At 40.2% G+C, this 14,352-nt stretch overlaps 1 protein-coding gene across 9 annotated transcripts in view; it reads right to left on the reverse strand.

Annotated features, from left to right (window-relative positions):
* Positions 1 to 14,352, reverse strand: part of CFAP20DC (CFAP20 domain containing) — a 255,404-nt gene that overhangs the window by 118,431 nt on the left and 122,621 nt on the right. For 7 of the 9 annotated variants that reach the window (XM_078388811.1, XM_020795358.3, XM_072989319.2 and 4 more), the window contains 2 exons: positions 13,615 to 13,795; positions 3,497 to 3,816 (listed from right to left, as the gene is read on the reverse strand). In XM_078388811.1, the coding sequence (XP_078244937.1) occupies positions 3,497 to 3,816; positions 13,615 to 13,795 (501 nt within the window). The remainder of the gene's footprint in view (positions 1 to 3,496; positions 3,817 to 13,614; positions 13,796 to 14,352) is intronic. The other 2 variants (XR_013542793.1, XR_013542794.1) reach the window with 1 other exon arrangement.

Here is a 14,352-nt window from a genome sequence, read left to right on the forward strand (position 1 = left end):
AGGGAGGTCGCGAAAACGCTGCGGATGGCCCGAAATGCCCCCCCCGCAGCGTTTTCGCGACCTCCGTAAGCAAGGGGAGGGCGCGAAAACGCTGATAGGGGCCATTTCGGGTCATCCGGCGGCCATTTTGGAGCCGCCGATCAGCTGATCGGCGGCTCCAAAATGGCCGCCGGAGCGAAAACATCGCTGGAGGGGGTAAGTTTACACACTTATTGGAACGCATTAAACTAAGTTTAATGCGTTCCAATAGGTTTTCCTGCCCCGCACAGCGATGTTTTCGTATAGCGAAGGTTAATCCGGAACGGATTAACCTCGCTATACGGGGCACCACTGTATAGTGTTACGTTTGGTGAAAACCAAACAGAGCATTATCAGCACAAACACCTCATACCAACTGTCAAGCATGGTGGTGAAGGGATGATGATGTGTGCTCATTTTGCAGCCACAGGACCTGAGCACCTTGCAGTCATAGGGTTGACCATGAACTCCTCTGTATTCCAAAATATTCTATAGTCAAATGTGAGGCCATCTGTCTGACAGCAAAAGCTTGGTAGACACTGGGTCATGCAACAGGACAATAATCCCAAGCACACCAGCAAACCTACAACAGAATGGCTGAAAAAGAAAAGGATCAAGGTGTTGCAATGGCAGGACCTTAAGAGATCTATATATAAATAAATGCCCACAAACCTCGATGAACTGAAGTTATGTAAAGAAGAGTGGTTCAAAATTCCTCAACAACGATGAGAGAGACTGATAAAGTTGTACAGAAAATGATTAAGTTATTGCTGCTAAGGATGGCTCTACAACCAACTGAATCATAAAGTTTACTTAGTTTTTCATAAAATGGCTTCTCCATTTTGGCTTTATTTTTGTTAAATATATCATGATACGGTGTAATACGTCATGTGTTGTTCATCTAAGACTGTATTTACCTAATTATCAGACTTGCCAAGGATCAGATGCTTTTTATTATGTTCAGATACATACAAGCATAGAATTCAGAGAAAGCTGAGCAACTTCCAGCTTCCACCTTGAGAAGAGGGATGTTTGTGCTGAGCTACACTCCTTTTTAATTTTAATCACTATTATATTACTATTTACATTATTTTTATCTATTTTAACCTTCAAAATTTTTAATTACTCTTATAAACAAGCTTCATAGTTGTTACTGTTGGCGACAGACTCCCTGCAGTCGGAGTTTTGCTCCCTCGTGAAGGTAGAGTGCAGATAAGGCCGGGCAGCTTTGTGGATATTTGGTGGATATTATCAGCTAGGTCCTTATCTAGAAGAGCCGTTAACACCAGCAAACAACTTAGGACTAAAAAAAATTCTGGCCTTGGGAAGGAAACAGACAGTGTGGGCATCGCAGAGGACTCACTGCCTTTTGTCAGATGCTTCCCGAAGGAAGGAGGGGGAGAGAGGAAAGATAAGAGAGCTTTGCTGACCTGGAGGGGTGTTGCCGCTGTTTCCAACTTAGTTTGGTCATGAATCTTTGCCTTGGTAACTCTTCAAGTTACTGAGTAGATTGAACAGTGGCCCCTTTCACTGCCTTTATGAATTTGATGCCTAGACCCCAAGATTTCATTAGGAGGAACTCTGTCACAGCACTCCCGGCCCTACTATTATGAAGGTAATGACTACTCCCATGGAAGAACCAGAGGATATTCTGGATTTCACATTAATGACCCCTGTGCTGCAATCTGTTCAAAATGAACTGCTCCCGCACATTGTTCCATTTTCAGAACTTAAAGAATCAGGAGCTGGTGTTGTGTCAACATCCTTGTGTCAGGAGCTGTTCAGAACTCCTGGCAAGGATGCCCCCCCCCCCCCGATAACAACCCAGGTGGAATCATTAGGGCAGTTGAGAAGGTGGGAGGTGACACAACAAAGAAACACTGGAAACAAATTAAGATTACCAACTTTGTTAATATCAGGGAGCAACATACTCATAGAGCAAACCGTAAGGAGTCTGACTACCTTGGGAAGTCAAGTAGCCCCATAATTGACTTGCCAGACAGTGTTGCTAACAATTCTCAGATGCTGGACACCATGTGCCTATCTAGTAAACTGGATGCGGATTTTGGTTGTATGAGATCACTAGACTTAAGCCCCTTATCAGATGCTTTTCTAGGTGGAAGAGCCCTGTCGGATGCATCAAAAAGCCCAAGGAGTACTGGAAGAGATTACGCCCTGGTAGAAGCCACTGAGGCGGAGAAAGCCCAGAACACTCCAGATCAGCCCATCCCAGCAAGAGGGTTATACAACAAAACCTCCACAAGAGATGACCCCTACGCTCATAACCAGACCCAATTATCAGAAATCAGGGATTTCTTATTTTACATCAGAGAGCTTATGATAGTCATAACAGGCTACCTGATGAAAACACAACAGCTTCCTGTAGCAGAAAGCGAACTCCTGCAGAGGCAGAGAAGGGACAACTCCACATAAGAGCCTGACATGGACTACCACAATCTGTCACTGAGTACAGTAAACAGAATTGCCGGTCTGTCCCTGGAGGAGTTACTGCTATGTGTGGATCCTAAGAATGTAGAGCAACAAGATCCTAACTCTTTAAAAACCTTTACAGCTGGTACAGAGGACAATTACTGGACTTTGTTGGATGACAAGGAAAGACCAACCCGAGCCACAGAACCCCCAAGTGGAACATCAATAAGCTCAGCTGTGAACAGTGGCAGAAAAGGCCTGGGTATAGGTGCATCAACAGTTAGGTTCTAAAGGAAATCAACCCTGAGTGCTCACTGGGAGGACAGATCCTGAAGCTGAGGCTCCAATACTTTGGCCATCTGATAAGAGAAGACTCCCTGGAAAAGATCCTGATGCTGGGAAAGTGTGAAGGCAGGAGGAGAAGGAGACAACAGAGGACGAGATGGTTGGACAGTGTCATCGAAGCTACCAACATAAATTTGATCCTGGAAAGTTTCCTCCAGGCACCTAGACAGCAAAATCACAGAGAAGCTTCTACTGACTGCTACAATCCCTCCAGATTTGGTGAAGATTGGGCTTCAGACAAGTTATACACTCACAAAGAGGGTCCCCTCAGGAAAGAGCCCTTTAGCAGCTAGCCTGGGGAAACCCAATCTTCACCAAACTTGGAAGGATTATAGAGGAGTGTCAGTAGAAGCTTCTCTATGATTTTGGTGTCTCTAGGTGCCTGGGAGAAATTATCTTGAGGGGGGCTCTTTGTGGGTATATAGCCCAGACAGCTGAAGCCCAACCTTCACCAAACGTGGAAGGAATGTAGAGGACAGGCAGAGGAAGCTTCTGTGCAATTTTGGTGTCTCTAGGTGCCTGAGGGGTTGTTTTATAGCCAAACAAATTGAGAAATCAAAAATCTCTAAAATCTGTTGATTCATATTCATCAGGGGCATTGATTTGTATAAAGATGAATTGACAAATTAGCAATTTTTGAATGAATTTGGTGATTTGTTTTTTTAATTCATGCTGATCTGTAACTGCGGTTCAAATAATTTACCTCTTCACTGCTCTCATTTCCATAGAAGTCTTCTTCCATTTGAGCTCCACGGCAGACTTCACCAATCTCCTCTTTTAAATCCAAAGAAATGCTGCAGCTTTCTGGTGAAAGATTCAGAGGTTTCCCATGGGGAGCAGATCTTGGTTTTGAGGAATAGGTGAAAATATCCTCCTGCTGTTCTTCAGCTGTTTGTCTGTTTTCACAGGGCTTGTCATCACTCAGTGGGGAGGTTGAAAAGCTACAACGCATTTTGCAATCCATTAGTGACTGATTGCTGGACTCCAGTTGAGAACTTTCCTTATCAGGAAAGATCCATTCATCTGCAAAGCAGAAAATTTCAACACAGGATGCAAACTGCTTCTATATAAAGGTGTCTATTTCAGGTAAAAGTATCAAGCAAATATAAATCTAAATGAAATATTGGCAGGAATTATTAATTATATCATAAGGATGCAGAAGTCCTTCAGATTGGTTTCACTGCAATTCTCATTATGTTTCATAATTAGCTATGCTAGCTGGACTGATGGAAGGCTATATGATGAACCATCATCTAGAACAGTGGTCCTTAACCTTGGGTTACTCAGGTGTTTTTAGACTGCAACTCCCAGAAGCCTTCACCACCAGCTGTGCTGGCTGGGGTTTCTGGGAGTTGCAGTCCAAAAACACCTGAGTAACCCAAGGTTAAGAACCACTGATCTAGAAGGTAACATGCTCCAGTGTGAGAGCTAGGTGAGAAAGATTAGCTAGGAGTTAGAAGCTACCAACATGAATTTGACCCAACTCTGGGAGGCAGTGGAAGACAGGAGGGCCTGACATGCTCTGGTCCATGGGGTCACGAAGAGTTGGACATTACTAAATGACTAAACAACAACAACAACAAGACAACTTGGGCTCATATCCCTACCCAACCATGAAACTTACAGGGGTACCTTGGACTGGTAATCGTTTCTTAGAATTTCCTGAGAATGAACTAAGGAAAAGGAAAGCCATGTACACTATCTTGAGCTTACTGGAAAAAATGTGAGATATAAATAAAACAACAACAATAACACTATACTCTTAATTCCTACTATATCAGAAGATAAACAGGCTGTCTTACATATTATTATACTAGTGGCTCCTCTAACACAGCCCTGTTTGATGTAACAAACAGCTGCTTCTCAATGGAGGGGATCCTCTTGTCTGAGATGCTTTCTAATGGCGATATCAAAGACAGAAGATTGTGCCTTTTGTTTGCAAAACTTGCAATCTACTGATGTCTCTAGAGTCTCCGTAGTATCCATATCAATTTTCAAATGCCTAGGTTTCACAGTATTACGTTTAAGTCTTGTCATCTGTTGAAGCTTTGGCGTGTCTCTTTTTTCCACATACTCTATTCTGAGGAGTCATAAAATTTCAGCTTTCCATCTCCATGTTTCTGGACACAGAGGTTTAGCTAGCCATTTAGATTTGTATCCAGTTAATAACTAACTGATTCAAATAGTGGCTGCAACCACTTATGAACTCACCTTAAGAGGATGCCTGGCAAGCTGCTATGAATTTTTGGGATATTCAATTTTTCTGCACTATCCATAAGTTACTAGTACATGCCTGAAGAAGTGATTTTTTTTAATTAACAAAAGTTCACATTAATTCTTTGAATTTTTTACAGCTATCACATTCTTCTTCATTTGTATAGTGATGACATGGGTTCATTTATGTCTTCTAAAAAATCTTAGTAGGCTGTTGTCGCTAGATGTTTAATGTCTTACTGGCTGAGAGGAAGCGACAGTCAACTCTGGGATACTGATTTCTCCAGAAGGCTTGCAGCCATCTCTATGTACTCCTTCCCTCTTCAGGGTCCCTTAATCCTTCAAATAATTAAAACAGATGGGGGAAAGCCTTCTGGGCTCATAATTGGGCAAAGAAGACTTAGTAGCTGAATGAGCATCAAGGTGGATACAAAGAAAGACTAGTAACAAAGCAAAAAAAAAAGTGTGCTGCTTATATACTGCCCCATAGCGCTTCAAGCACTCTCTGGGTGGTTTACAAGTTAATTATACAAGCTACACATTGCCCCCCCCCAGCGAGCTGGGTACTCATTTTCCTGACCTCGGAAGGACAGAAGGCTGAGTCAACCTTGAGCCGGCTACCTGGGACTGAACCCCAGGTCATGAGCACAGTTTTAGTTGCAGTACAGCAGTTTAACCACTGCGCCACAAGGCTCTCATGAAAAAACAAGGGGCAAGGGGCAGAAAATGAAAATGAGAGGGGAAGAACAAGAACAATGGGCGGTGTACAGGCTAAGAGATTTCTAAATACTGCACAATGGTACACTTTTTCTAGTATGCAGCCACCTATTTCATCCTTTTCATGACCACAATAGAATGTTATGAAAACTAACAATATACTTGTTTAATTTTTCTTTCTTTTTAAAAAAGAAACTCTTCTATTTTATATATAAGAGTTAAATATTACAGCTTCTAATTTTTAGCTCCACAAGCCTGATTTATATCTGTCTCATTCCATAGTTTTGTGCTAAAAATATGTGATATAAAAAAATGCAAGACTATATACACCTTTCACTACATTTTGACTCAATCAAGTAGTGGTAATTTTCTTGCTTTTAAATGAAACATGCAGCCATGGAAATGGATTTAAAAATCAAGTTCATTCGATAAACACAGGAAGGAGACTTTACCCTCTCATTGTTAAGTTGTACTTTACTATTTGAAATTATCTTAAGGGAAAATGTCAATGTGATTGATTAAAAGGGATCTCAAATAACATCTAGGGGGAAAAAGAATCGCTCAAGTATGTCTCACTCCCTTTTCTTCATTAGATATAGCACTGAATGGTTTGGTTGCTAAAGTCTGGAACTCCGTAGCTCAATAAGCCAGTATTATTAAAGTAACTTTTTGAAAAAGACTTAAAACATTAACATAGAAGTCACACTGTAACAGTAATATAGCCTGGCACCAATATGTGTGTGCAGAGGGGCTAACAATTATCACAATGCTAAGAGAGACGAACCAATTACAGAAAACACACCATATTCCTTAAAACAGCACCCTAAAACCCAATTCTCCTTGTTTCACAGCTCAATTTTATCATAACCCACTACATTTGGCATTGTCACATCTCATGAATGACCAATTTCAGTTTAGATGGCCACTAAAAATAGGCAATGAAGAAAGGCATGTCATGGTGTGCGTTACTACTAAGAATGTACACATACCATCAGCTTCCCTTTGGTTCAAATTACAAATCTCAGCCAACTCACTTCAAGCAAATTTGTAACCTATGCAAATCATCTAACATGTACCTGAATATTTTAAAGTTCTGTGCATATTCATATCCATCCAAATAGTGAAAAATCATGAAAATGGGGGAAACGGAGGCTGTGACCTGGGATTGAAGGTCAAAACCTAATGCCATCAACGACTGCTCAACCTCCAGTTTCTTTCCTGCTTGCCTGCCCACCTGCCCCTGAACACATGCAATTTACTCCTTGCCCAGCTTCCATCCTTCCATGAATCTGTCCTGCATTAGCTTGGCACTATTGCGCAGCTGTCAGTTACCCCTATGAAATGAAAACTGATGCTCTTGAATCTTAACCTCTGAAGCAAGAAAGCAAAACTTAGCATCACTCTGACTTTCTTTACTTTGTTTCAGATTAGTAGTGAAACATACAAACACTTCGTTTCACTTCATTTTCCCGATATGTTATGTTCTAAATCCAGAGCATAGCCCTAGTCACCACACATTACTGAAAGGGAGCAGAGGAAGTTTGAATTGAAATTTTTATGTTCAGAAGCTGCAGTGGACCTCCAGTGATATGTAGTATTCTGCATCAAGCCAAGTTCACTTATTAACATTGTTAAGTCTTTTACATTCATTGGCCAGAGTATGACTAAGAATTTATGCCAGTGTAAGTGTAACTGCATAAATGATGCAGAAAACGACTGCTAATTAATGGGTTGCTACTCTCATACATGTTTGCATGCCAGTCATATGACTTGGTGTACAACCAGGAATGTTAATTTGTGCCTATTTGCCACCACAATTTACACAATAGCTGTTATACTAGCATCAATCCAGAAAAGACTCTGGTCAAAGTATCGTCATTTCCATTCAATATAAGAGGATAGGAGGACTCCTCTATCTTTTAAGGCAGATGCTTTGTAGGAAACAGCTGTACAGTTCAATAGTATCAGAAAGGGTGGGGTTCTAACATACAGGATCACAAAGTTGTATTTCATACTTATTACAAACCTCTGCACATTGTATGACTTGTACCTAACACAGCAGTGATATCTGTTTACAAACAAATGAGGTGGTTGTTCTAGACCAAATTATATTCTATTATATATCCAGCCACAAATTATACTGGAATTATTCCACTGGAAACATACATACACATTCCCATATCAATTGTAATGAGTAATCCTGTGTATCTTTTCAGGAAAAAATATGTAAATTGCTATGTAATCACAGTATTGCAGCAAACAAGGTAAATACAAGAATGATCACCTAAAGGTCTAATTAGTTTCTCTGCAGAGTCAGATTTATGCTGGAGCATCTAATTGCAGTCTAACACTTTAATGACAGTTTCAACATGACATAACTCAGAGAAACGATAGACAATATTTATTCATTTTATTTTTTTTCTTTGCTCCAAATAATTTCCCTTTTGTGACAACATTTCCTTCCTCTAAAGGAAGATATGTTTACACATTCTCTCTGTCATCAATCTAAAGAATTTCCCTTCTAAACTGGAAAGACCCCAAACTAAAGCAATATGGATAATTTCTAGATTATGGGTCAATCCAAAAAGAAAATAATTTTTGAGACAAGGATGTATTCTTCACTTCCTAAATACGAATCTATCCCCATTAATTTTTCTTAGTTTGTGGGTACAACGTTCTTTTCATTTGCTTTCTTGTTTCTAATTTCTCAGAATGTATTGCTATTACATGTTCTTCTTAGTTATCTCTCAGACAACATGGGGCATATATTGGATGCTCAACATTCTAATACTGGGTTGTATTAGAGGAATTAACTCAGATGTTGTGTGGTCCCTTTCCACACAGTGTCCTCTAGGACAGGTGCTGCATCAAAGGAAGACTTGTGAAGAACAAAAACAAGTTCCTTAACCAGGTTTCTTCCACTCCACTGAGTCATGTCATTTAAGAGCATGAATCTTGTACACACTGTGTGTGAGAGATGTTTTACAGTGTACAGTAACTTGGCGATCTGAGGTATACCCCTCTCTTGTCCTACTTTGCAATGGTGGGTAGATAAAAAAAATTGAAGGTATGATGTAAGAGAAATTCCAGGACAAAATGTATTGGCAAAGGAGTGTGTCCTCCAGTCATTTTATCTGTCTCTTGGCGTCTTGACTCCAAAATCTGAGTTGTATAAAATTGACTACACAGAGCAAAATACATAGCACCAATTTACAAAAAGATAGTTGTATGGTCTATTCATAGAGTCCAAGTTCAAAATTTCACCCCAAGTTTTATACCATCTGTAGAACTGGAAAGCCCACTTTATACATAACTTTTTTGTGATCTAATAAATGTGTGGCTTAACTCAGAAATTTTCAATTGCATCTGTGCTTTCCTGTCATTATATGGACAAAAAGATTAGTTCCATCCTCTATTTGGCAGGCATTAGACCACCAGAATGTCTGCACAAACACCCTCTTGCCCATCCAGTTGCAATCTTATCAGGTGTCAATTATGTCCAGTGAATGGCTTGAGGGTCTATAGAAGTACAGTGTACCACACCAGAAACAGTGAAAATCCCACCCAAAAACAACATTGTGACACCTTAATGCCTATTGAGATTAGCAGCCTGCAACTTAAAATATGAATATCCCTTTACATTCTACATATCAACTGTGGCCAAAATCCTGTCAGGTATGTTTTGCTATGCCTGCAGAATAAAGATGACATCACCAGTAGAGGAACATTTTTGGTAATTAATCTGTGCTATTTAAATTTATATAATCTTCAGGAGAGACACAATCATGATGTACCCTACAATTATTGGCTTGTGAGGTCTGTTTTGCATTTGGAATATGTTTTGTGGGAAGAAGTTAAACTGGGATAAAGGGTTGAAAATATTAATGATGGGGTCAGGATAAAGAGGATAAGCTAAACTTGTCACATGAATAAAACATTCCTAGTTACTTGCAACACACACATTTTTTCTTGCCTCTTTTCTGCCCATTAAGAATCTGGAGAGCTTCTATTGATATTTTTGATCACCTTGGTTTAGCTGTCTCATTCTGCAGCTGGACAGATTGCTTAGGAGGTGGTATAGGTATGATTGTTAAATATAGTAGACCAATTGTTCATTAAGCAGCTGTCACAGTGCCAGAAGAGAAATTGCACAGCAAGCTAACCACCACTGCTTTTTATTTTTTAAAACGAAACCTGCTCCACAGAGATATCGAATGCAATAGTATGAAAGGCAGACATTAGTAACTAACTAGGACAAGTAAAAAAAGTTTCACTCTTCTTGATGATTTGGTTCTTTTGGCGCTTAAATTTAATAAGGGCTTACAAGAATAATTTATTTTTAGTTCTTTCTCTTTAATCATAAAAGCATGGGAGTTCTTTATTTATATGCAGTGCTCTGGTAGTCTTTGTTTAATCCTGCAAATCTTTATCAATGCTCTGAAGCAAATTCCGTTGCAGGGTGTTTGATTTCCATAATCCCTGCAGTGCAGACATTTATATTTTATGTGAATTGCTTTAGAATCCTTTGAAACACAGAGATTTATTCTCTTACTTTGGAAGAGCAGAGATGTTAAAAAACATAAAATTTGTGCCATGTCACTGACTTTTGCAAGGCCTTTTGGGCCATCACTTTTTAAATATATTCTTCTGCAACTATTTGTGGCTACTGGGATAAGGGAATGTGGTTGCACAAGAGTAGACAAGAGTTAAAAAAAAAACACAAATTAGAGTTCCAAATGGAAGCTTAAGCAAGCTTGGAAAGAATATATGTTAAAATAAAAATGATTTACTTCTAACTCTGCAAAATCATTTCTAGAAGATGAGCATTAACTGCTACATTTGTGTTCATCCAATGCTCATCAGAGGATTCTGACAGAAGGGCTCAGTGCAGCCACAGAACCATCCATATGAATGAAAGGAGACCATGATGAAGAATCACACATACAACATTTCATTCACACGAGTCACCACAAACACAATGGCTCTTCATCTTAGTTTACATAATCAGTTGATTACTATCAGAAACACAACAACCACTGCAGATAAGTCAACTGAGGTGTGCTGTATGCATAAACTCAGCACTGAGCAAACGGTATAAGCATAACCTTGGGATTAATAGCAGTGCAGTGATACCTTGCAAGACGAATGCCTTGAGCAACGAAAAACTTGCAAGACGAAAGTGTCTTGCGAGTTTTTAGGTGACTCGCAAGACGAATATATTTTCATCTTGCAAAGCGCGGTTTCCGATAGGAATGCATTAAATTTAATTAATGCGTTCCTATGAGCTAAAAAAAGTCTGAAAAAGTCACTTAGCAGGTAGGGAGCTGGGGAAGCACCATTGGAGGACTGGCGCCCCCCCCACGTGGCTATCACCGCTTTCAGAGGCCTCCCAGGGCTTGCCAGCACCATTTTTGAATTCCCCGCCCTTTTCCCCTGCCTTTTTCCGTTCGGAGGCTTGCCCAGCACCATTGGAGGACTGGCGAGAGACCTCTGAAAGTGCTGATCACTGCGGGGGAACCCCCGCCAGTCTTCTGATGGTGCAAGGCCTGAGTGGCATATTCTACTGCAATCCGAAGCCAGCAATCATAGCAAGGGGGCCCCGTCAGTCCTCCAATGGTGCTTCCCCAGCTCACTACCTGGTGACTTTTTCGGACTTTTTTGACCCAAAGGAATGCATTAATTAAATTTCAATGCATTCCTATGGGAAACCACGCCTTGCAAGATGAAAATTTTACAAGACGACATGACTCACAGAACGAATTATTTTTGTCTTGCGAGGCACCACTGTATACAAGTTTCTGAAGCCTTGAAGACCTCATGTGATAGAATTAATAAGAATGTTGTACTTGGGCTGGGAAAATTTTCAAGCCATGAAGTTTACTATGCAACTTTGGGCCAGTTACCATCTCCCAGCCTCATCTATCTCAGTAGGATATTTCAAGAAAAATAATATAGCAGTAGAATATGCCACTCAGGATTACCTCTCCTCCGTGGTCCACTCCCCTAATGTTCAGTTAACATCTCTACTTGTTTATATAATATTTCTGTTTGGATGTCCCACTTTCAGGCCAAAGCTAACATGCCCTGTAAGAAATAACTTACTTTCCCCCCAAGTCTACCCTTCTCTATTCCTTTTCTTATCTACTGAAAACAGTAGAAAACTGAGCAGGAAAACAACTTCATCTTTGTCAGTGATTCATCACTCCTTTAGCTTTCTAGTTCGGATATGAAGATTTCTTGCTCTCGGTAATTTTCCAACTGTCACCATGCCATAACTTCTCACAGGGATTTGTCCCTAGATCAGTGATATTTCTTGAATTCCTGCAAAGATGAGGCCCTCCTTTTCTTTTATAGTTCACCTGTTCATTTTACACAAGAAACTGCCATATTCTGCCCTTTCTGGGCTCTCCTGTGCAAAAAACAAACAAACAAAAAACCCAAACCCTGTATTCTGTGAAGTTGTCATAATAATTTGACACAGACTGATGTTTCTTCTGGGGGGGGGGCAGAAACCATGAAAGATCTGAGAAACTCAAGATTTACTGCAGAAAGAAGCTTTGTGCAGAGAAATTTCATTGTGATAGCAAGTTACAACTGGAGTAGCCCCACTGAATCAATGGAACATACAGAACAGTTAGCTCATCAAACTACCACTGGGACTGCAAAACCAAGTTCTTCAGCATGCACATTAGATCAAGGAGACATGAATAAAGGAATGGAGAAGGAATAGCCAGTTATTAAATGTCTGCAATAATTAGCTATAACAGGACAGTCAGAGGAAGACAACAGAGCTGTCTTAAACAGCAAACATATGCAAAACTCTCTGGAGTTGTTACAAATTACCAGGAGGAAAGCGATGACAAACCTACACAGCATCTTTAAAAGCAGAGACATCATCTTGCCGACAAAGGTCTGCAAAGTCAAAGCTATGGTTTTTCCAGTAGTGACGTATGGAAGTGAGAGTTGGACCATAAAAAAGGCTGACCGCCAAAGAATTGATGCTTTTGAATTGTGGTGTGGGAGGAGACTCTTGAGAATCCCCTGGACTCCAAGGAGAACAAACCTATCCATTTTGAAGGAAATCAACCTTGAGTGCTCACTGGAAGGACAGATCCTGAAGCTGAGGCTCCAATACTTTGGCCATCTCATGAGAAGAGAAGACTCCCTGGAAAAGACCCAGATGTTGGGAAAGTGTGAAGGCAAGAGAAGGAGATGACAGAGGATGAGATGGTTGGACAATGTCATTGTGACGGCTGTGATGATGTCACCCGCCTGTCACTGCTATGGCTGGAGTTTATCTACCTATGGCAGGACAGGAGGTGGGACTTCAGTGGGTGGAGTTAATGTATATAAGGGGGGAGTGAATGTGGTGAGGAGAGATTTGGGAAATGGGAAGATTGGGATGAGATAGGGTTCGGTTAGGAACTTGGTTAGGGTGTTAGGGCCTGTTTATTCATGTTATGAGGTACTGTGCTAGTGTAGGTCTGAATGAGAGAGTGATTGAGGGGGATACTTTATCACATTGATTGCCTTATTTAGTTTCCACAGTGATTTACTATTATTTATGTTTTCTCAATAAACAATCCTTTTTATTTTGAAATCCATACCATTGTCTGATGAGTCAGATCAATAAGTGTGGTTGGTGGCAGCATGAATAAAGTGTGAATGAGATTGACGTGACCATTGTGACATGAAAGGAGGATGTCACAGTCATCAAAACTACCAACATGAATTTGACCCAACTCCGGGAGGCAGTGGAAGACAGGAGGGCCTGGCGTGCTCTGGTCCATGGGGTCACGAAGAGTCAGACACAACTTAACGAATAAACAACAACAAAATGCTGTAAATATTTCAGTGTCAGCCTTTACAGTCATCATATCAGGATCTTACCCTTCTCCAATGACACCTGACTTGTGTGGTGAATATTTTCTTTGTTTCCTTGATCAACAGCCATATCAAGCGGTGAGGGAGATTGTTTAGATGTGCCAGAGACTTGTATTGTCTCCCTTCCCTTTTCCACAGTTGGCATTTGGCATGACCTGTGAGTCCTAGAGCTTGCAGATTTTATTACCTTTGGGAAAACAAATATACACATTTATTTTTCAAAAATGTATACATAAATAAGAAAGGTGGAATGCCAACAATTAGACCAAGCCCCTCTCCCAAACTGGAAAACTAATACAAAGATAAAATTTTACAAAATGATAGCAGATGAACCAATATCAACTTAAAAGTATAACTATTGGAGAGTAGGAATTTAAACCTCAAATGCTAAAATCTATAGTACCTACAAAGTTTTTTAAAATATGTAAAATAAGTGAAAAGATTTAAATGTTGGAGAGGTCCTTGAAGTAGAGACCTTGTCAAAAGCCATGGTGAAATCAAGATATATTACATCCACAGTATTCTACTCTACCAAGCCAGGACTATCTAGATTAGTCTTGTATGGCTTGTTTTTTAGTAACCCAAGTTGATTATTAAGTAATCATAGACCAACTGTTTTAATCAGCTGTTTTAGAACCGTTCTTGCTACTGACTGGTTTATTCCTTTTGTTCGGTGCTGTCAAGTCACATGGTGACCCTAACAAGCTTTTTAATATGTGAGGTATTTGAGGAACAGTTTTATCA

This window comes from Pogona vitticeps, chromosome 2 (genome assembly GCF_051106095.1).
Source record: "Pogona vitticeps strain Pit_001003342236 chromosome 2, PviZW2.1, whole genome shotgun sequence".
Classification (NCBI taxonomy): Eukaryota; Metazoa; Chordata; class Lepidosauria; order Squamata; family Agamidae; genus Pogona; species Pogona vitticeps.